At 35.9% G+C, this 24,257-nt stretch overlaps 1 protein-coding gene across 5 annotated transcripts in view; it reads left to right on the forward strand.

Moving 5' to 3' along the window:
- The window catches only part of MARCHF1 (membrane associated ring-CH-type finger 1), an 853,816-nt gene that overhangs the window by 528,310 nt on the left and 301,249 nt on the right, over positions 1 to 24,257 (forward strand). For all 5 annotated transcript variants that reach the window (XM_053216753.1, XM_053216752.1, XM_053216751.1 and 2 more), the window contains one exon: positions 18,105 to 18,253. In XM_053216753.1, the coding sequence (XP_053072728.1) occupies positions 18,143 to 18,253 (111 nt within the window). In that variant the 5' untranslated portion in view covers positions 18,105 to 18,142. The remainder of the gene's footprint in view (positions 1 to 18,104; positions 18,254 to 24,257) is intronic.

Raw genomic sequence — 24,257 nt, forward strand, 5'->3', positions numbered from 1 at the left:
TCGTGACCTGAGCCAAAATCAAGAGACTGATGCTTAGCAGCTGAGCCACCCAGATGCCCCTAAACTGTAATATTAAAAATTTAGATATTCCTAAATATTTGCATCAGTGTTTTTGGAATTTGAACAAAGTAATTTCTGAGAATGACAAAGCATAATTTGTGGCAAAGAAGCATACTAGAAAAAGAAATTCTTGATAGTCAATATCTGTTGGCATTATTAGGTCAAGTGTTCATGATACAAGGAGGTTGAGTTTCAATAGCATATTCATCATATTTTTGAAAATGAAATGTAATTGTGATTAGTTAATAATACACAATCATTTGAATGTTAAAAAATAAGTACACTTTCCTGTATTATAGATAGTATTGTGTTTAATTAACCTTGCATATGGAAGGAAATCCACAAATACTTTGAGTGAACTACCAAATATATTTGGAAGATCAGGTTTAAAAATAGGCAAAATTAAAATCTCTTGTTGATAAGAAATTTAGTAGAAATTTCAGCTATTAGTATTGGGAAGGGGAGGAATAGAGGTCTATAGTCGCTTGGCATTGACAAAACAGAAGGAAAATTGTATATAATTTTTTTTAGCTCACGGGTTTTGCCAAACCTGTCAGAAAAAAACTACATTCATATAAATGATACAAGTCCCCTAAATAAACCTAGAAATTCAGGCAAGTCTATATTTACATTCTCATACATTTTTTTCATATGTTATGCAGAAGTTTATGTTTATTTTAAATACTGAAATAAGCCAGTTATGGTTGTAAGTGGGAAAATAAAAGGTACTTAAAATATTAGATATGAAATGTTTTGTCACATTTATATGTTATAAAGGCATATGCCTTTCATGAGTTTTCCTTAAGGAAAGAGTGACACATCATCTTGAAAGTAGTCCAAAGAGCAAGAAAGAGTTAGAAAGGAAACCTTCCAGGAAGGCATAGTTTTTTTAGGGTCAGTGTGGGTAGTAAATACTATTTATTTGAAAATTTTAAGCAAAACTACTTGGTATTCCAATGAGTTTCAAGATGTAAGATATAGGGGCGCCTGGGTGGCTCAGTTAGTTAAATATCTGACTCTTGATCTACGCTCATCTCTTCATCTCACAGTTGTTGGGCTCTGCATTAGGCATGAAGCCTATTTAAAAAAAAGATATAAGACATAAATCTCTAAATTACAAAGTTATTACAATCAGACGTTAAATCCAGGGGTGCCTGGGTAGCTCAGTCGGTTGAGTGTCAGACTCTTAATTTCAGCCCAGGTCATGATCCCATGGTCTCCCCTCCGGCTCTGTACTGTGTGTGGAGCCTGCTTAAGATTTTCTCTCTCTCTCTTCCTCTGCCCCTCCCTGTGCTTGTGTGCACACACACACACTCACTCTCTCTCAAATAAAAAAATAATTTTTTAAGTTTATTCATTTATTTTGAGAGAGAGAGAAAGCGTGAGTCGGGGAGAATCCCAATTAGGTTCGGCACAGTCAATGCAGAGCTGGACTGGGGGGCTTGAACCCACGAACCATGATAGCAGGACCTGAGCTGAAGTTGGACGCTTAACAGACTGAACCACCCAGATGCCCCCAAAATAAAAATTTTGAAAAAGAACTTAAGTCCAAATGGCAATGCGTTTTCTCAATAAATCTATATTTATTTATTTTTAAAAAATTTTTTTTAACTTTTATTTATTTTTGAGACAGAGAGAGACAGAGCATGACAGAGGAGGAGCAGAGAGAGAGAGGGAGACACAGAATCTGAAACAGGCTCCAGGCTCTGAGCTGTCAGCACAGAGCCCGACGCGGGGCTCGAACTCAGGGACCGTGAGATCGTGACCTGAGCCAAAGTCGGATGCTTAACCGACCAAGCCACCCAGGCGCCCCAATAAATCTATATTTAAAATATACTTACTCTTTTTTTTTAACATTTATTTATTATTGAGAGACAGAGAGAGACAGACCGTGAGCAGGGGAGGGGCAGAGAGAAAGGGAGACCAAGAATCGGAAGCAGGCTCCAGGCTCCCAGCTCATGACCTGAGCTGAAGTCAGACGCTTATCCGACTGAGCCACCCAGGTGCCCCTAAAATATACTTACTCTTAAGTCACTGACTTACCGAACCTTTTTATGATAAAAGACATTCCACGTCGGAAAAAGTTGAAAACCTACATTTTATTAAAACACCTTTAAGTGTGTTTAGAAGCTGCTTAAGAAATCATTTTTCTTGGGTTTTTTTGCCTTATTGCACATTCACACTGTCCTGCCCCCAGTAAACAGAATTCTTGTGGAAGCAAACCTGTCTGGTGCATATAGCAAAATGTATCCTTCAAAAGCATTGCATTAAATCCTATGAATTTCACTCTTTCACTGAATTCTCTCATTCCTAAGAGAAATGGGAGTGGAAATTAGCCTATTTTCCATTCAGTGGAGATTATTTTGTTTGGAACTTTTAGTAAAATCTCTTGGGCCCCTTTTTAATCTTACACAACTAATCCACATTCTTCTGCTGACATCCCTTATTTATTTATTTATTTCTCCTAAGAAAGTGAAAATAACTCCAGTCAAAATTTCAAACTTTATCTACAACATTTCCCTGTAATAAGTGCCTGAACCATATAATTTAGAACAATTTGTTAGAGTAATTAAATCATTAGTGTTTGTATATATGTACTTTTCAACTGGCTATTGATTAGAACTGCATTTTGAAATATAGTTTTCACAGACCTGAAAAGTAGACTCCACATTTCAGTTTTTTAAATAAGGTGTTTTTTTTTAATTTTTATAATAGTTTTAGATTTACAGAAAAATTGTGAGCATAATACAGAGTGCCCATATACTCTCTACCCAGTTTCTTCTGTTATTAATATCTTGCATTAGTATGATATATTTGTCACAATTAATGCACCAATACTAATACATTAAAATTAACTAAAGTCTGTACTTTATTTAGGTTTCCTTCATTTTTACTTAATGTCATTCTTCCAGCATTCCATTCGGGATACATCACATTTTATCCTCATGTCTCCTTAGGTCCCTCTTGGCTGTGACAATTTCTCAGATTTGCCTTGTTTGAGCATCTTGACAGTTTTGAGGATTATTGGTCAGGTATTATATAGAATTTTCCTCAATTGAGATTTTTCTGATAGTTTTTCTGATTGTTGGACTAGGATTATGGGTTTTAGGGAGGAAAACCCCAAGGGTAAAGTGCCATTTTCATTGTATCTTAAAAGGGTATATAATATTGACATGCCTTTTCCCTGTTGGTATTGACCTGAATAACCCAGCTGAAGTGGGGTTTGTCAGGTGTTTCTACTATAAAGTTAACTCTTCTTTTCCGTCTCTCCATATTGTTCTCTTTGGAAGGAAGTTACTATGTAGAGTCTGTAATGAGTGTCGGGAGTTATGTTCTTCCTCAGCCTGTGAGGGTGGTCTAGCTGCATCAGTTATTTACAGTTATTCTTGAGAGTTTGTCTGTCCCCCAATTATTTCTTCAATCATTTATTGATATCAGTATGAACTCATGGATATTTATCTCATGCTTTAGGTGACAATCTGATACCACTTTATTTTCTTCTCAGATAGTTCCAGCTTTGGGCTTTGAGAGTTACTCTGGCTCCTGTGTTTCTTTGGACATACACCCATAATTGTGTTTGTTTTGTTTGTTTTGTTTTGTGTTTCATTATTTCCTTACTTTTTGGCACTACATGTTGCTGCAGGCTCATCTTGTATATTTCCTGCCCCAATCCTGGAATCAGCCATTTGTCTAAGCAGCCCTGGTTCCTTTTATCGGAAAATAGTATTAGAAACCAAACTGGGCACTAGATGTATTCACTGCTATTGGAGTGTCATTGCTTCTAGACCTTCTTTCCCGAAGCATTGTATACTAATGCATGTATATACACATACCCACAATATTTCTATATGCAATCCTATGTGTCTATATATGCTAAACATGAATTCATACTGATGTGTCCAACTTGAATCCTACTGATGGCTCCATCTCTAATGTCATGTGGCATGTGCCTTCTCTTGCTTATCTATAACCTCCCACATGAATGCTGAGTAACCTGGCCCCCATTATCTGCCAGCACTTACTTAATTGTTCAGTTTCAGTATGTATAACGGTATCATAATTGTGATCTCATCCATCCATGGAGAACAGTTTTATGAACTGGAGCACAGTGCATGCCTATGCACAATATTTTTTCTTCAATCTTACAGACTTAACCCATTTCTAAAGTCACTTAGGTCAGCACGTTTTCTCTCACTTTCTTCAGGGCAATGGTTTCATGTTTATCATATACTTGGATTGTGTTTTTCATTTCCATCTTGAGATCCCTAAGCCTATTAAATGATATGGGTTAATTAGCATACCTTTCAGGATTCATGCTTTATGCTTTGAAGTTCTGTAGATGTTCACAAATGTATAGTCTAATGTATCCACTCTTACAGTATCATACAGAATAGTTTTACTGCCCTATCGCTGGTCATGTTACTCTTGATATGGTTTTGCCCTTTCCAGAATGTTATATAATTGGAATCATACATAAAGTAGCCCTTTTCAAACTGGCTTATTTAACATAGCATTATACATTTAAGATTCCTTCATGTCTTTTTATCATTTAATAGCACATTTCTTTTTATTTCTGACTAATATACCATTATAAGGATGTAGCACAGTCTGCTTATCTATTCACCCATTGAAGGATATATTGGCTGCTCTCTTTTTCTCTAGCAATTATGAATAAAGCTACCATAGACATTTATGCACAGGTTTTTGTGGAAACAGAAGTTCTTAAATCAGTTTGGTAAATAGCTACAGGTGCACTTGCTGGATTGTATGGTAAGGCTATGCTTACCTTTGTAAGAAATTACCAAGTTGTCTTCCAAAGCGGCTGTTCTGTTTGCTTTCCCACCAGGAATGTATGAGAGTTCCTTTTGTTTTGCATTTGTGCTACCATTTGGTGTTTTCAGTTTGTTGGGTTTGAGCCATTCTAACAGATGTATAGCAGTATCTTATTGTTTTGATTTGCAATTCCCTAATGACAATGATGGTGAGCATCTTTCATACGCTTACTTGCCATCTGTATATCCTCTTGGTGAGGTGTCTGTTCAGGTTGTCATATTTTTACTTGGTTGTTTGTTTTCTTGTTGTTGAGTTTTAAGAGCTCTTTGCATATTTTAGAGACAAGTTCCTTATCTGATGTACAATTTTTAAATATTTTCTCCAAGTCTGTGACCTGACTTTTTCTTCTCTTAAGAACCTTTCACAGAGTAGAAACTTATAATTTTAATAAATTCTGTCATCAGTGTTTTTCTTAAACAGATCATGATTTTAGTGTTGTAGCTAATACTTTATTGCTGAAGCCAAAGTTACCTACATTTTCTCCTTTGTTTTCTTTCAGAACTTTTATAGTTTTGCAGTTATGTCTGTGATTTATTTTGAGTTACTTTTTGTGGAAGGTGGAAGGTTCTGTATATAGATTTTATTTTTTACATGTGGATGTCCAGGTTTCCAGAATCATTCATTGAAAAGATTATCTTTTCTCCATTGAATTACCTTTGCTCTTTTTCAAAAATGAGTTGACTGTAGTTGTGAGTCTATTTTTGGACTTTCTATTCTGCTCCATCGTTTTATGTGTTGTTGTTGTTTTGCTTTTTTGTCAATACCACCGTAAATTGATTCGTGTAACGTGATATTAAATTTTGAAAGCTGAGTCCTGCAGGTTTGTTCTTCACTGTTGTGTTGGCTGTTCTAGGTATTTTGACTTTCTACATAAATTTCAGAATAATTTTGGCAATATCTACAGAATAGCTTAATGGGATTTTGATGGGATTGCGCTGAATCCATAGCTCTAGTTAGGATGAATTGATGTCTTAACAATCTTGAATCTTCCTATATCCATGAACACAGAATATGTCTGCATTAATTTAGATTTTCTCTGATTTTTAAAATCAAAATATTGTAGCTTTCCATATAGATCCTGTAGCTATTTTGTTTGACTTATATCTAAATATTTCTTTTTTTGGTGTTGTTGTAAATGATATTCCTTTTTTTAATTTCACATTTCAATTGTTCGTTGATGGAATATAGGCATACTGGTATATGGGAAAGTGATTGACTTTTGTATGTTAACTTTGCCTCTTACCAGTATTTCTTCTACTTTGTTACCTCTTTTTTCTCCTTTTGGTATTCCAGTTATGCGTATGTTTCATCTTTTCAAGTAATCCCATAATTCTTGGATGCTCTGCTTTTATTTTTTTTAATTCTTTGCTCTCTTTGCATTTCCTAGGAAGCTTCTGTTGTTCTGTCTGAAAATTCATTGATACTTGGTCATGTTCAGTCTACTGATGAGCCCATCAGAGCATTTTTAATTTCTGTTACAGTGTTTTGATTTCTAGCTTTTACATTTGATGCTTTCTTAGGGTTCTCATCTCTCTGCTTATGTTACCCATCTGTTCTTGCATGTTGTCTCCTTTTTTCAATTATAGCCCTTAATATATTAATTATAGATATCATAAATTCTCTATCTGATAATTCCAGTATTTGCATCACATCTGACTCTGGTTCTGATGCTCTTTATGTGTCTTCAGACTGTTTTTTCTTGATTTTAGTATGCTTTCTCACTTTTTGTTGAAAGTCATATATGATGTATCAGGTAATATAAACTGAAATAAAGGCACCTTTAATGTGAATTCCTGTTATCCTGGCTAGAAATTGGGCTGCATTTAATGTTTGTTATAGCTGTAGCTATCAGATGCTATAGATTTTCCTTGTGTCCTTGTGTTTGTCTGTCCCATTAACTTTGAGCCTCCCTAAGTTCTCCTCCTCAGAGAGAGCTTGCATCCAGGTTTTTCAGCTATAATCAACTATGATTGTCCTGAGTCCCTGCTGGTATGATAGTAAGGTACTATCATAGATGAGAAATTGTGCTATAATCTTATGATTAAATCCAAGTCTTTTAATGGCTTGTGTTCCTGGGCTGTGCCCTTAACAAGTGTTTCTTAGCTTCCCTCCCTACCTTAGGTGAGGCAGAAAAGCTAGAAAGGCTTGGAGTGGGATAAATGCCCTTTATTCAGGTAGGTTAGGTTAATAGGACTCTGCTAAGATATTTTTCCTGGAAAATAGGTCTTCATTATAGGAGTGTTCTAGGGACATTTCACAATGGTTCCTCTTCCCTTTTCCCTGCTAGTGGTATCTTTCTTAGCTACTTATCATGAGATCTAGATACATTTCCTGGTGGTAAACCCCAGCAAAGTGCGGGGCCCTCACTAAGATTGCAGCCTCCAGGAAGTTCTCATTCTTAAGCTAGCCCACACTATGCTTCCAATAATACATCAGAATTTTTGTCTGTTACCACTAGTTTATGGTTTCAGTAGCTTCTCTTTATGTATTCTAAAATTGGCCATGATTCTCTATTTTCACTGGTCTCTCCATGTTTTTGGGTGGAGGTTTGTTTTATAATCTCATTCTCCGATGGTTCCAAGAAAAATAATTGATTTCTAGTTTGTTCAGCTTTATCTTATTGTAGGGATGGGAATGATGATTTCCAAACTCTCTACATGTCAGAATTTAAAGTGGAAGTCCCTCACGCTTCATTTTTTTATATCTGAAATATTGCCCAACCTATGTGCTGAATGTTAAGTGTAGCATAATCAATTTCATGAAGACACTTTTTAGCTGTCGCTAAAGAACAACTTCTCCATCTCTGGTTGGGTATTTTGTGTGTGACTTTCCCTCCATCTGCTGGGCCACTGCCCCTAGTCTATTAACACTGGAGGAATCACTGTTCCTGAAGTTTTCCCAAAGTGCCTACCTGAAAGCTACCTCTTCCTCCTGTTTCTGATAGTCTTTAGTATTATAGTTCATATTGCTACCAAAACTGTGTCTTCAGAAAACTGTCTGTGCACTGCCTCAACAGAGGATGCAATGGGAACCCCACTTCCTTTTATTGTACCATTTCTTTATTCTCCACCCGCCTCCTCACAAGGCTACAGTAACTTATAAGACATCACAGAAAGGTTGGTGCTTCTAAAAGTAATTGCAAGGTAGAGGGAGAATTGTTAAAAAGAAAACTGCATACTAAATATCCTTTCTATAGTTCAAACAAAAACCACTTAAGAATTTAAACCTTCGCTGTGAGCCATCTTATAATGTTTCCATTGCCTAACTTTACTCAGAGAAGGAGAGTTCTTCTTTATCTCGTTCATTTTATTGGTAACAATTATTTACTGGACTGTATGTCAGTTGGAGTTACATATCCTACAGTACATCTATGAACCTCTCTCCATTTGAGAAACCTCACATCCAAGTCATAGAAGTCAGAAAGACCTCATGAGAAATCTTCATTCTGTTGCTGGGTGAGCTGGGGAGACCCCAGGCACTGGGGCCTTGACCAAGCCCATCCCAAAGATATTGCTGAAGGATGTTGGGTCTTGTCGTGAAAAATAATTCAAAGATGTACACACAATACAATAGATGAGCTACCCAGGCAAGAAAGTTTATTGAAGCGAGAGTACACTCTCAAAATGTGAGTGTGGGGGAGCGCAAGAGAGAGCTGCGTCCGTGGGGTTTGGGTTTCTGTCGTTTATGGGCAGTTGTTAATGAGAGGATGGAATATTCATTACTTGGGGCAGGGAAGCAAGATTTTGTGCTTTTTCTTCCTAATTTGGTCAGGGCTTTCCTGTCATGGCACCACTATCTCAGGCCTGTCCAGTTTGATCCAGCTACTTGTGGAGCACCATCAGGGCATGCCTCCAACTGTCCTGAGAGCTGGCCAGGACTTCCTCATTGCTAGCCTCCAGTTGTCCTGTGAGAACCTAAGTAACTACCTACTCTAACAATTTCATATCAATAAACTTAACAAATGTAGCTATCTTCTCTGAAGTCTGGTCTAAAGACTTCCAAACTTCATCCTCAGCAGGCAGTCTTTGATGGTCTTTTATTCTCCAAGTCTTCAAGAACAATTTATGGTTGTGTGTTGAGAACATTCATACAGGGTTCTGGGGCAGCCGCTGGTGTGCAATTTATAGTTTTCTGAGTATTTAAGGAGTACTCTTGGAACACACACACACACACCCTTCTAAGGACCAAACATGAATTCTCAGAGACATCGCAGTCCAATGAGGAAGGGAAGCATATTTCCACCGGCCCCCTTTCTTCACTTACTTGCAAGTTGTTACTTTAATAATGGAGATTGACTTCATTATTATTTGGGGGCAGAAAGTGTTAAAATGTTTAGGTTTTGTATTTCTTACTGACACTTAAGTAAAGAAATGTGTAGCAAAAGCTCTAAGATTTTCAAAGGGAAAGTGCTTTCAGATCCTCAGAAGGACTATGCTCAAATCCCAAATTTGAGTATGGTTGTCTTTATGGTGGTGTGGGGGGAGAGCTTTCTCAGTTATATGTATGTGGTGAAGAGGGGAAGCATTTGGCTGAGCCCTTAACTGTACTGGCTATGATATGGTTGGCAAATTGTAGAAAGGAAATGGTTGAGAAGGTAAAAAAGCAAGGTAGAGGCACACAACTGCATTTTTCTCTGTTGGGAAGATTGAATTATGTTAGGCTTGGGATGCAATAAGGTAAATGTTATAAGCTTCACTGGAAGAGATGAGCAGGGCTGTGTCTCTGCCAGGTTGCATGGCTCCAGGAGCACCATTCACATGGCGTTTTATGCGAAAAGCATCCTTGGAAGTACAGCAACCATTTACACAGATTACGATGTGAATGAGCCTCCCGGAGTTGCACAACACAGCTAGTAGTGGCACAAACCTTTGGAATAGTCATAATTTTAATTGTCACATAAACTATTTATAATTTTATATTCTTTGGAAAGTCATCTAAAATTGACCTTTTCCTTGAGCTGATACTAAGCCAAGTGTCTTCTCTCAAAATTTTCATAGTACTCATTGCACTGCTATCAGAAGCTACTTTATTTGTCACATTCCCCTACTAGCTCTAAGCTCTGGATCTCTTTAATCTCTGTACTGATACTTCCAAGCATAGTGTCTGGCACAAAGGAAGTATTTAGTGTTTCCTGAATTAAAAGCAAATTATTCTCCATGAGATATACCCAATTGCCTTGCATTTTTTTTCTTCATATTTTTAATTTGTTGTCAGTTTAGTTCACAGAGAGTGCACTGTGCTCCTATTTATTAAATTAAATATCTGTTTGAAGTAGCATATTAAAATTAAGCTTAGTTAAATCTTAATTTCCTATGATCATTATATAAGTTTCTCATTGCTGCGTCTCACATTAGCTTGGTTTAATGGTTAGATAGCAATTAACATGAATGCTTAATGACCACTTTCCTATTCTGATATATTACTAATGATACTTACAGCTTAAAGTGCTTTAGGGTTAATTATAAATGCTCATAATCTGCCTACCCTTCTGACTGACAGTACATTCTTACACCTAAGAGTATAAGTACTCCTGACCTGTGTAGGAAGAATGTTGGTCTGCAGAGGCTCAGCAGTCAACATTATTAACCCTTCAGTTATCTCAAATCACCTAACCTGTCTCTGGAATTTCCGCTTTATCATCAGTGGTGCAAAAATGATGTCTTTAAAATGAGACGTAAGTCTGAGGGTTCTGTGAAAACAGAAAAGATACTGTTTTGAACAACCATCACAGTATCTTATTCACTAGAATTGACGTAATGAGGCAATGGATCTCTCCTTTTATCCCCCATCCTCTCTTTTTCAATTTTCCTATACCCATGCTGCTTTCAAAATTTGGCCATTTAAACTTTGGTTTCTTTCAGATAGAATTCTTTGATTCTAAAGTAGCTGGTAAGGTCAGTAGATGTTTATTATATAGAGTGAGTCATTAGACAAAATTCCTGCCTTATAGTATGATGTGAGTGTCCACAGTAGTAATATAACCATCATAGACCCTTGTTATATTTTCATATATTCTTTATTCATGTAATAAAAGGCTAAAGTGAAGCTATGGAGTTGGATTGTTCTTATCATTTTACACATTTTAGTTTTCATTATGCATATTCCTGTGCATATGTTTGAATTAAATTATGAGCTTTGTCATCTTCCAGGCCCTAGCCATGTATCATTTCTTTCCCTTCTTTCCCACACTGAGAGTGAAGTGTCCATGGTGAATATTCCATTATTATTATAAACACATTATTTAGATAAAAACAGTATGTATTTTAATTTGTTGAGTTACTTAGCCTACTTAGTCATTCTAGAATTAAGAGAATAATTGTCACATGCAAAAGAATATTAGAATGCATTTTGTTATGCTACGTCAGCAAGTTTGGCCAAAATTTAGTAGCTCTTGCCATGATGATTTGTTGATAGCAGTTCAGCAAAACAGTTCTAAGAGATGATTTGCGAGAGCTAGCTTCAGGAACGACAGCCATCTGAGATCAAGAGGAGCAGGCAGTCACCTGGGAATTGAGCAAATAAGTTTACAAATCTAAAAATTAGAGAGTCAGAAAGATCCTAGTTACTTTCAGAAATTAAAATTCTCTGTAATGCACTGAGTCCAACTTAAAACATGAAAATATGGCTCTTCCATGCCTACTTCAGTACCTACCAAAGAGTAGGGGGTTCAGTAAACACTTACAGATTCACGTTGACTGAATAGGAAGGAACGTAGCTATACCACTACCACCAATAAAGCATGCTGCCAATGGAATTAAACAGCCTTATTTAATCTCAAAAGCTGAATGGGAAATAAGAAGTTGGCTATCTTTAAAAACATATCCCAGAATGGGTACTGATGATACCATGATTTTGTGGTCCACTTTATTATGCTTTTTGTTCATGCATGAATTCAGCATTTTATTATGAGTACTAAAGTGATATTTCATTATAGAGTTAATTTAAAAAAAAACGCAAATGACTTACAAGTAGAACATTTGTTTACACTTGATTAAACTGTTTTGGTCATTATGTATCATTTCACTCCTTGCCTTTGAATAAAGATACTTATTTTCATTTACTCTTAGCACACTTCAAGAAATGTAATTAAAAGCTGATGAGTAACCAAGATACTGTGTACTGGGAATGTGGAAATATTTACCTTCTGTGGAGTGTGAATTAGTCGGATATGCAGATTTTATAGAACACAGATAAGAATTTTCAATAAAACCTGAAGCAGTTGAAAGGTTGAACATTAATAATTTGTTGCTCACCCAAGCAATTGTTTTCAAGCTCCCTCACCATTTCCCTGTATCTCAAATGAATGATTCACTCAGAACAATAGTCTTGTTAAGAAATCCATTCTAATGAGTATCTTAAACTAAATTTATATGAAAGTTTTTTTTATTGGGGTATATTGACATACACTATTATATTAGTTTCTGCTGTACAACGGGATGATTTGATATATGTATATAATGTGAAATGACCACAAATCTAGTTTCCCCTCTCACCGTATAGTTACATACTGTGCAAACAATGTTATTAACTATATTCATCTTGCTGTACGTTACATCTCCATGACTTACTTACTTTATGATTAGAAGCTTGTACCTTCTGACTTGCTTTTTATCCATCCCTCAGCTCCCCTCCCCTCAGCAACCACTAATCTGTGCTCTGGATTTATGAGTTTTGTTTTGTTTTGCTTTTGTTCATTTGTTTTTTTTTTCATATTTCATATTTAAGTTAAATGACACAATATTTGTCTTTGACTTATTTCACTTAGTGTAATGCCCTCAGAGTCCTTTCATATTGTCACAAGTGTCAAAATTTCATTTTTTTAATGTCTCAGTAGTATTCCACTATATATACCACATCTTCTTTATCCATTTATCTGTTGATGGGCACTTTGGTTGTTTCCATATCTTTTCAAATTAGTGTTTTCATTTTCTTAAGATACTCAGAAATAGAATTGTTATTTCCTATGGTAGTTCTATTTTAACTGCCATACTGTTTTAATAGTAGCTGCACCATTGTACCTTCCTACCACGGAGCACAAGAGCCCTTTTCTCCACATCCTCACCAACACTTCTTATTTCTTATCTTTTTGACAATAGCCATTTGACAGGTGTGAGGTGATCTCATTGTGGTTTTGATTTGCGTTTCCCAGATGATTAATGTTGTTGAGCATCATTCATGAAAACATGAGAAAACATGAGGACAACATGAGTTGTTTTCATGTGCCTGTTGGCCATTTGTATGTCTTTTTGGGAGAAAGGTCTATTCGGATCCTCTGTTTATTTTTTAATCATTTTGTTGTTGTTGTTGTTATTGTTGTTGTTGTTGTTGAGTTATATGAGTTCTTTATATATTTTGGATATTAACCCCATTATAATAGTATATATGATTTGCAAATATCTTCTCCCATTCATTGGGTTGCCTTTTTATTTTGGTGATGGTTTCCTTCACTGTGCAGCTTTTTATTTTGATGTGGTCCACTTACTTATTTTTGCTTCTGTTGCCACTGGCTTTGAAGTCAGATTCAAAAACATACCACCTAAAGTGATGTCATGAGCTTACTGCCTGTGTTTTCTTCTAGGAGTTCTGTGTTTTCAGGTCTTACATTCAATCCTTTAATCTATTTTGAGTTAATTTTTGTGTATGATATAAGATAGTGGTCCCATTTCATTTTTTTAAATATGTGACTGTGAGTTTTCCCATCAACATTTATTTTAAAGAATGTCCTTTCTCCATTATATATTCTTATCTCATTCACCATAAATTAATTGGCTGTATATGCATGAGTTTATTTCTGGGCTCTTTATTCTGTTCCATTGATTTATGTTTCTGTTTTAGGCCAATACTGTGCTGTTTGATCACTGTAGCTTTGTGATAAAGTTTGAAAACAAGGAACGTGTTGCCTCCAGCTTTGTTGTTTTTTTCTCAAGATTGTTTTGGCTGTTTGAAATCTTTTGTGGCTCCATACTAATTTTAGGATTATTTGTTCTATTTCTATGAAAAATGCCATTGGAATTTTGATAGAGGTTAATTACATTGGATCTATAGATTTCTTTGGGTAGCATGGACATTTTAACAATATTAATTCTCCCAATCCATGAGCATGGAATATCTTTACATTTATTTGTGTCTTTTTCAGTTTCTTTCATCAGTGTCTCATAGTTTTCAGTGCAAATGTCTTTAACACCCTTGGTTAAATTTATTCCGAGGTATTGTATTCCATTGGATGCAGTTGTAAATGAGATAGTTTTCTTAATTTCTCTTTTTGATAGTTTGTTATAAGTGGATAAAACAATAGCTTTTTGTATATTGACTTTGTAGATTGCAACTTCACTGAATTTGATTATTCTAACACTTGTGGTTCAGTCTGTAGGTTTTTCTATATATAAAATCACCTCATCCATAAATAATGACGGTTTTACTTCTTTCTTTCCAATTTGGATGTCTTTTATTTCTTTTTCTTACCTAATTTCTCTGGCTAGGATTTTCAATGCTATATTGAATACAAATGGTAGGAATGGACATCCTTGTGGTGTTCCTGATTTGGGGGAAAAGCTAAAACGTTTTCTACTGAGTATGATGTTAGCTGTGAGCTTGTCATATATCCTTTATTATGTTGAGGTATATTTCCTATATACATACTTTGCTGAGAGGAGGCTTTTGAGTTTTTATCAAATATAGATGTTGAATTTTCTCAAATTCTTTTTCTGCATCTATTGAGATAATAATATATGCTTCTTATCCTTCATTTTGTTAATGTGGTATATCATGTTGATTGATTTGCAGATGTCGAACCATACTTTCATCTCTGGATAACTCCCATTTGATCATGGTATTTGCTCCTGTTAATGTATTGTTGCATTTGATTTGCTGATGCTTTGTTGAGAAATTTTGCATCTGTGTTCATCAGGGATATTTGGTATATCTTTTTTTTTTTTTTTTTTTTTTTTTTTTTTTTCTCTTAGTGTCCTTCTCCAGTTTGGTATCAGGGAAATGCTGGCCTTGTGAAATGAGTTTGGAAGGATTCCCTCCTCTTCAGTTTTTGGGGAGAGTTTTAAATGGATAGGTATTAAATATTCTTTGAAGGTTTGGTAGAATTTACCAGTGAGGCCATCTGGTCCTGGACTTTTGTTTGAGGGGAGGTTTTGATTTAATCTCCTTGCTGGTAATTGTTCTCTTCAGACTTTCTATTTGTTTACCATTTAGTCTTAGAAGATTGTGTTTTTAAGGCTATATCCATTTCTTCTAGATCATCCAATTTGTTGGCATATAATTTTGCATAGTAGTCTCTTAGGATCTTTTGTATTTCTTTGAGTTCAGTTGTAACTTCTCTTTCATTTATGGTTTTACTTATATGAGCTCCCTCCCCATTTTTTTCTTAGTGAATCTGGCTAACGTTTATCAATTTTGTTTTTCTTTTTAAATAACCAGTTCTCAGTTTCATTGATCTTTTCTGTTGTCTTTTTTTTTTTTTTTTGTCTTTATCTCATGTATTATTGCTCTAGTCTTTATTGTTTTTTTCATTCTTCTAACTTTGGGCATTGTTTGCTCCTCTTTTTCTCATTCCTTTAAGTATAAAGTTCGATTGTTTATTTCATATTTTTCATGTTTCTTGAGGTAGGCCTGAACCTCTCTCTTAGAACTGCTTATGCTGCATTCCATAGATTATGGCATGTTGAATTTTTATTTTTATTTGTTTTAAGGTATTTTTAATTTTTTCTGTGGCCCCTAGAAAGCAAATGTTTTGCTTAATGTTGTTCCATGGGTCCTTTAAGCTGTCTTCGCTTTTTGAACTTTTTTTTTCCTTTTTGTGCTCTGTTTGGGTGAGTTCCATTGCCTTGTCTTCCAGGTCACTGATCTTTTCTTCTGCAGAACTAGTCTGCAGTTGAACCCCTCTAGTATATTTTTCAGCTTGGTTATTATATCATTCAGGTCTGTGGCTTCTTTTTGGTACTTTCTTATATTTTTTATCTCCTTGTTAAATTTCTTATTCCTTCCATCCATTCTTCTCAATATTGGTGAGTGTCTTCATAACCATTACTTTGATGATGTTACTAAGAAAATTGCTCCATTTCATTGGCTTTTCTATCAGGTTTTACTTTGTTCATTTATTTGGAACTTAGTCCTCTATTTTCTCACTTTGCTTGACTCTCTCTGTTTCTGTATATTAAGCAAAACAGCTATTTCTCCATGTCTTCAAGAAGTAGTCACAGAAAAATGGCAAATATTTCAGTGCCTTGGGGTGATAGCCTGCCCAAAAGTGTCTTTGATTCTTTCAGTCCCATGGAGGCTGGAAACACAAGCCCCCATGGCCACCAGAACCTGGTATTCAAGTGGCATGCCCTGAGAAAACTGCATATACCTGTTGCCTTTGGTGGGGCCATGGGGGAGCCCCAGGCCAGGGCATGTGTGCCCTTTGGGTCTAGCAAGCCTGGGCTATGGGGAAGTACCAGGCTGGAACACCTCCACCTGCTGGGTTTAGCAGTTTGGGTTGAGGGGAAACACTGGGTCAGTGTAGGCAGTGATGGCAATGTAGAAAGAGAGTGCAAAAATGTCACCCACCAGCACCTCTGTTCCTGGAGCGAGTTCCAACATGCCTCTGACCCTCCAGAGATGCTTTAAGATTAGCCAGTGAATCTTCTTCATGCATTGTGTAACTACTTTTCAACCTACTGCTTTGGTGCTGGGCTCCAGGGCAAGCAAGCCTGTGCAAGCCCTTTAAGTTTGAAGTCTCTGTTTCCTATGGCCGTTTGGATCTCCTGGATATAAGACTGTTTAGTTTTCATAGCCAGACTTTTGGGGGTTTACATCTCTGGTGGAGGTCCCAATGGTTGAGTAACACGATGTGGGACTCTTAACCCTTGCTTTTCAGGGATATGCTTCTTATTTGTGAGATCATTCCTGCTTGTGGGTCTCCGCACTGGGGGCAGGGTTTGGGTAAGACCATATATCTGAATCTCTTACTCATCTCAATATGCTTTTTGTCCTTTGTTGTGGAGGAGCTGGTCAGGTGGTTTTCACATTTTTTTCAGAGAAAGTTTTTCTATACGTAGCTGTAGATTTGATGTGTGCATGGAGGGAGGTGAGTCCAGGGTCTTCCTAGGCTGCCATCTTGAACTGTCCCCCTGAAGTTTGTTTGTTTGTTTTTTTAAATAAAATCCCTATCTACACTGTTCAGATCCATTTAACTTGAGTATTTTGTCATTTAGAGTAATAACTCATCAATCCGTTAGTGCAACCTTTCTTTATGTTACTTTTCTTAGTGCTATGAAATGTGCTATTTTGAATCTCTGAAATGTTATAAACCACCAGATTGCTAATTGCTTTGGATGCTGTGAAAAATAATTACTCCACATTATTTCTGATATTTAATTGACAGTGTAATGCATTTAACTAAAGACCTGCAATAAACTATTTCTAATTACTGAGTGTGGTGGAGTGGAAAAGTAGGCTGTAAAACTTTACAAGGGAAACAATGTTTTCTCCGTTACATAAAAGTCATTGTTGATAATACTTTTTCAGAGACAAAAAAACAAAAACAAAAACCTCCCCAAATAGAAAATTCTGGAAATCTAGAAAGAGTTGTGGGATATTTTTACTCAGGATACAGTAAGGAAATTTGTTAAATTATTATTTTTGAATAGACTATACTGGTGATGGATGTCATACACTGCCTTTACCATGCTTGCACTAAAATTTCTCCTTCTTCAGTTGGCAGAACTTTATGAGGGAGATAATCATGCCACTGCCAGAATGAGAAATCTTTATCACTGACCTGTGTTCAATTTATTTTGCATCTGTAGGGCACAGCCGAAAAGCTATGCCTAATTTTAGATGTCATTGAAATATGTAGATATATAGGAACTGGAAATGTTTTTGGCTCCCAAGGTAAGAACTTGTGTTATAAACTAATCTTTGAAAATAACTCTTAGAACCTGATGCAAGGAACTCCCACCGTCTAGAAGTGTCACAAATTGGGGTATAAAAGATGTTAGGCTCTTTGAATAAATAATGTGCTGTTTTCATTGCCTTATGTCTTGGGATATTATTAATAATCAGCATATTCTTCTTTTCCTCCTCATAACCTCTGATTAAAATAAAATGTCTCCGTTAATACATCATTAAAACGCTTATTTAATTTCAATTAAGTACATTTTCCAAAAGAAGACAACTAAAATAAGTGACCTGTTTCAGGGAATGTAAATTATTTTCAGAATTTCAGAAATTGAAAAGGGATAAGAGGAAGGAGAAAATGCTGGGCTGGTGTGAAGCGATAGCCCGTAACCCTCACAGAATCCCAAACAACACGCGAACACCCGAGATCTCAGGGGATTTGGCTGATGCCTCACAAACCTCCACATTGGTGAGTTGAAAAGTTATTTTTCCTCAAAATGGCTTGTATGTAAATGGAATGATAAGGAAATGTAGAAAGGAATAAGTTTTTAAGTAAACGTTATATTTGTTTACTATAGTGTTTGCATTATATTGTTCATATAGATTCAGTGCAATTTATATTAATAAAAAATATCTAATGTCATATACTATTGGAGCTTCATTCAGATTAAACAAGTTCTTTTTCGTTGTTTTTCCTTGGGCATTACCCCTCCATTGTGTTAGTGATCTTAAAGAGTTATTTAAAGTTCATATCTTGCATTCTATACTGTGTAATGAAATCAGTGGAGGAAACCAAGTACAGAGTTACCCAAAAGTAGTGAAAACTCAGAATCGTTCCTTCTGTGTTTTCCTACATATTCTAAAAATGTCTGAAAAAGGGATTAATATTATAATTTTATATAAAATTGTGAATTAAAGAATTGCAAAAATAATTTGAAAAGTGAATCAATAATATACCCTTTTATTTTTTGTTTTCTGCTTTAAATTCAAACACTCAGCTTTAGCTAGCCATTATTTTCCAGTGATTGAGAAAGAAGAACTCATTAGCAAAAGGGGTTTTATGCATTCTTTGTTTAGATTTGGCTGCAACATTCTTCATTTTGATTTAAAGAGGGAAAATTCCATTCAGTCTCTAAGTTTCAAATTGACGTGTTAGATATATTTTAATAGTTGTTTTGCCATTTTATATGGACATGAGTGTCTTTCATTAGCCTGACTTATTAGTTGATGAACATATAATTAAATGTGAGCAAAGATTTTGGGTTTATATTTTGCTCTTGAGTTATTTGATAATTTCCGTTATTTTAAGTAGAAATAATGATCCTGAGCAAACATTACTGAGTGAATATCAGGAGAAACCATGTGAAGAAATAGGTATTCAGTTGACAAAACATAGAAGCGGAATCCCGCTTAAGTTTCATCATCTTAGATTGTGAGGAGAGGGCCAAGCGTATGAAGAAATGTATGCAACACAATTAGATGGTCAAAGTCCTGGGAAATAGATTTTTTGAAATTATCATCTGTACTGTTTTATCTTACTCTAACACAATCTCTGGTAAATTATTATTTTCAATAAAACTTCTTGGCATGAGTTAACACCATCTAAACATGTGTTACACAATATTTATATATAAAGCTGGACTTGTCAGGCATGTAAAAGCTAAAAATTAAAAAAAAAAGTACTTCTGTGCTTTTATTAGAATGGTTTTAGTCCTTAATTTGTATTTCATAGAACCATAGATAAAAACCATAAAAATCCTAGGTAAAACTTTTGGCCTGGATTTCTCCTATTATTGGGTAACCCAATATTAGCTTAATTTTCCACATGTGGACTGTGGGGAAATTAATTGACTTTTCCAGTGTCACTTAGCTAGTAAGTGATTTAAAAAAAAAAAAAAAGATTGCTAGTAGCCAAGATTCTCAAGACAAGGATTTTTCCACTACACCATGCTGCCTCACTTTCTTGATGACATTTTCTTCCCATCCAGATACTGTTAGTAGAAAGAAAAGTCATGTTACCAATTTAATAAATCCAGTAATTAATATTTAAAAATGTAATGCTGTATTAGGTGGATAACCTCTAGCCACTGTAACCTAATTTCAACGTTTTGGTTTCTCAGCATAGAAAAATAAACTATGCCTTTCTTATGTCATAGCCAATGTATGTTGGCAGCTCTCCTTCATTGTCAAATGATGATTTAGAGATACGTGCTCCTTTTATCTTTTGATGCTGCCTCCTTAAGCACATGGCTTCTTAGGTCCCCAAGGAAAAGGAAGACACTGTGGGGGCCACTGTGCAGCCTTGAATGTGTGCATAGCCTTCCATTGACCAAACGTAGTCTTATGACCCCATCTGAACTGCAAGAGAAGCTGGTAAATGTTAGGAAGCTACATGACGAGGTAGAGCAGATGTAATTAGGGAGCACCTAGGCCATCACTTCCATAGACCTTCCTTCTGGTTGCCAAATATTCATGTCATGTTTCCACTCCCTCATGAAAAAGGATTATTATTTTCCAAGAGAAATAACAAAAATATTGCAGTCACTAGTTTCAGCTCAAGTCCATGATCACTGGTTATTTATTGTCCTCATCGAATGATAATGATGGTGAATCACCTATGAATCAGTTATCTGTATTTTACAAACAGCTCCCAACATACATATATACTCAATGTATAGGAGATGAGTAGGAAGAGGAAAACAACAGTAATATTCATGCTTGAAAAAAGAAAGAATCAGAAATACATGGAAATCAGAGGTGAAATCCTGCTGCACAAACATTATAAAGTCTCCCTAACATAGAGATCAGGGAGGATCCTTGAATAGGCTTTCACCCTGCTCCATGGAAGATCTTCTTTGTTCGTGGTTCTCTCTGGTCTCTAGATGTGCTTTCTGAGAAGGTCTTCATTTTCTTTTATTCTCTTTGTCCACATTTAAATTGCCTATTTAGGGTTATATAGCCTTAAAATATTTTTTTCCTTTTTTGGGAAAATTATGGGAGCAAGAGTTGTTTTAAGTCTTAAATATTTTAAGGTTCATATTTCTGGTATCATGGTATTTTGAAACTACAGTTTTCAGAAAGCTTTATAGGATTCTGATCTCTTTGCTCCCTGATAGTCCATGTGTCTAAGGAAGTTCTTTCTTGGATGCCCTTGACTTTCTCTTCTCACATGTCTCTCTCTCAAGATGATATTGTCTTGAAAATTAGGCTGGAGGATTACATCCTTAACCTGATCTTTGTACAGAGATACTTTATTCAACTGAGATGTTTTATTCAGTGTCAGCTCTAAATCTCATATTTGCCTGGAGTGACTTTATACAAATGTAAATTTTTACTGCATCTTTGTTACTCAACATTTACATCAATGTCATATATCCCATCATTTAGGGTTTAGAAGAAGCCAGACATTTCGTCCAATAGGCCCTCCAAAACAGATCTGCTTTTACGCTAGTTCCTGAGATTTTTATAACACTTTGCTGAATGTAGCCAATAATCATTAACATACATTATTAAGTTTTGTTTTTCAGTCTGTTTAGAGTGCTGCCAGCCCAGCAGGCCCACTGTCAGCCTCTCAAGTTGATTCAATTAAAAAAAAATAGCTCTTTTGCCAAGAGTTTTGCCAAAACATCATATGGATAGATGGTTCCTACTTTTGAAATTGATTTCCTCACCACCCATTGCCTAACACCTAAGCCAGATATTTTAGGTTTTTGTTATAGTAGCACAGGCTTTGGCTACCAATTCCTATATTTGAATAGTTGTAAAAGTTGGGGCGCAGTAAGGAAAATAGACAACAGTAATTCTAACAAAGAATGTAATATGAACATTTATTTAATCATCTCTTGAAAGACTGAAAAAGTAAAAAACAAAACAAAACAAAACAGGTATACATGTTTAGTAATTGCAAGAAGTAACAAACACCCACACAGAGAGCTAACAGTGGGAGGAGGCAGAAGTTACTGGAACCTAAGAGGTTGAAGGAGAGGTCCCTCAGAACTGCCCCTCAGACGTGGAGGAGGAATGCTTCTCAACTGATGCAGGGAACTTGAGCTTAGGGGAGAGGCTCTGAGGGTCTTAGACCTAGACCATGAAGGAGATGTTCTTCTCAGCCCTTACATATTTAAGTGGGAGGAAGGGGGGATGGTGTAATATGGATAGTTCCAGGAGTATGAAGAAAACGTAAAGACTGGACCCACCTTCCACTGCTGACTTAAAAAGTCATTGCTGAGATGACACTAGCAGAAACAGGGTAAGCAAGAAGTTAATCCATTTTCTCTCCCTGTCTTCTAGTTTTCATTAACCCTAGTATTGGCAGAACTTGACCAAGAGGTAATGTCAAAGGAGAAATCTGGTTTGAAAGCCCCTAGCTCCAGCATCTTAAAGTGGAATAGAGAAGAATTTAGAGCTGAGTGGTATTAGCTTAGTAATCAGTATAAAAAAACAAGAATAGGATCTTGAACCAAATAAACTCAAAATTTTCAAAGGCTTAGCATGACAGCGTTTTCTGTTGCTCATGACTCATTCTGATAAAGGATGTTTGACTCTACAGCAGTGAATGCAGGGACCCCTGCTCCTTCCACCTCTTGGGGCTACTATCTTAAATAAAGGACATCTGAGTTTATCAGATATGGGAAAGAATATGAGTGGGTGACCATGAAAATATATGGTTTGGTTTAGAAGTGATATGTATCACTTCCACTCTGATGCCCTTGGCTGGAAATCAATGACATACCCTAGTGTATCTGTCAGAATGATGGGAAATATAGTCTTCCTATACTACTAGGATAAGGAAATGGAGAGCATTCATCCAGCCTCTACCACAAATGCATTTCTTTGAGAGGTAGCAGTTTTGTCCTACATTTCCATTTTGTATACCCATACTTTTTACTCCTCTGCTGTCATCCAGAGTAGCTGAGGCTTTCCTGTACAAATCATACCCCATCTAAAGATGATGGTAATTAAGATGAGGAGGAGGAGGAGGCAGAAGAAGATGGCTGATTATTAAGTGTCCAGAAGTTTCTAAGTATTTTACACATATTCTTATTTTTAATACTCACAGGAATCTGATGAGGTGGGTATAATAGTTATCCTTATTTTATGGATGAGGAAACTGAGGCATAGAGAAATTTAAAAACCTACCCAAAGTAACATAGACAATATTGGTGAAACTAGGATTCCAGCAATCCAAGCAGTCTAAATCTGGTGGGCCACTCTATCATGTCACTATTTGAATTGTATACACTTAGCTAAACACAAAGACTTTAAATGAGATAATACATTAGAGTGTGTCAAAGAGACAAAAAGCTTCTTTATAATCTCATGATTATATGTGATGGGTTATTCTCTGTTCTGTGCTGATGTATAAATACGGCCAATTGTATAGCCATTTTCACCACTGTGTCGTCAATAACTGACTTAAATGAAGAGAATAGAGTTTTCTAAAAAGCTATAAGGCAATTCAGGCTACCCGGTTTAAATTTTTTTTTTATTTTAAATTTATTTATTTTTGAGACAGAGAGAGACAGAGCACAAGTGGGGGGAGGGGCAGAGAGAGAAGGAGACACGGAATCCCAAGGAGGCTCCAGGCTCCAAGCTGTCAGCACAGAGCCTGATGTGGGGCTTTAGCTCACGAGCAGTGAGATCATGACCTGAGCTGAAGTCAGACGCTTAACCCACTGAGCCACCCAGGCGCCCCAGGCTACCTGGTCTTAAATTCAGAATGTATTTATTTAGCTTAAATCTTTCAAATTGAATAAAGACACTGAGAGGTTTGAGAGATTATGCTTATCAAGCAACCATCTTCACAAGTGCACCCAAAGGATGGGAGAGCCCCTTGTATGACAGGTAGGGAAGAAATCTATCTTTTAAGTCTGTTACAACAGTTTACATATTAAAAATAAAAACAAAACACCCAATACCGACTATACCCTTAAGCAATATCCTGAATCAAATCAGTTTCAATATTACATTTTAAAATGAGGGCAGAGGAGATCATAATAATCAGAAATAAGAAAGGGAACAATTTTATGAGGAACAGAATTGAGAAAAGTCTATGGAAGTCAAAATAGGGAGATCAAAAGTGTCATTTTAGATAGTCATCAATGACTCCAAAGAAAATTACTTTTGTCTAATCAGTGATGAGTCTTTGAGGCAATAAATGGACTATCGTTAGGTAGAGAAGAAGAACAAAGTGTGACTTTATATGTTTGATGAGGTGAATTGCCACTTCCAAACATGTATTCATCAGCTCAGGGCACATTTTGCATCCTTCTGCGTACGTGGTCCAGGATGAGGTGCCTGCGACTCTAGAATAGACTAAAAAGGAGAGACTAGATAAGTAAGCTTTCAAGGAGAAGTATGTAATACAGATATAGACATTCAAATGAAAAAAAAAAGATTTGCAATAAGATATATGCCTATAAAACTTTATAATTTCCAAAACAGTCTTTATTTGCATTGTTTCATTACAATTC

This window comes from Acinonyx jubatus, chromosome B1 (genome assembly GCF_027475565.1).
Source record: "Acinonyx jubatus isolate Ajub_Pintada_27869175 chromosome B1, VMU_Ajub_asm_v1.0, whole genome shotgun sequence".
Taxonomy (NCBI): domain Eukaryota; kingdom Metazoa; phylum Chordata; class Mammalia; order Carnivora; family Felidae; genus Acinonyx; species Acinonyx jubatus.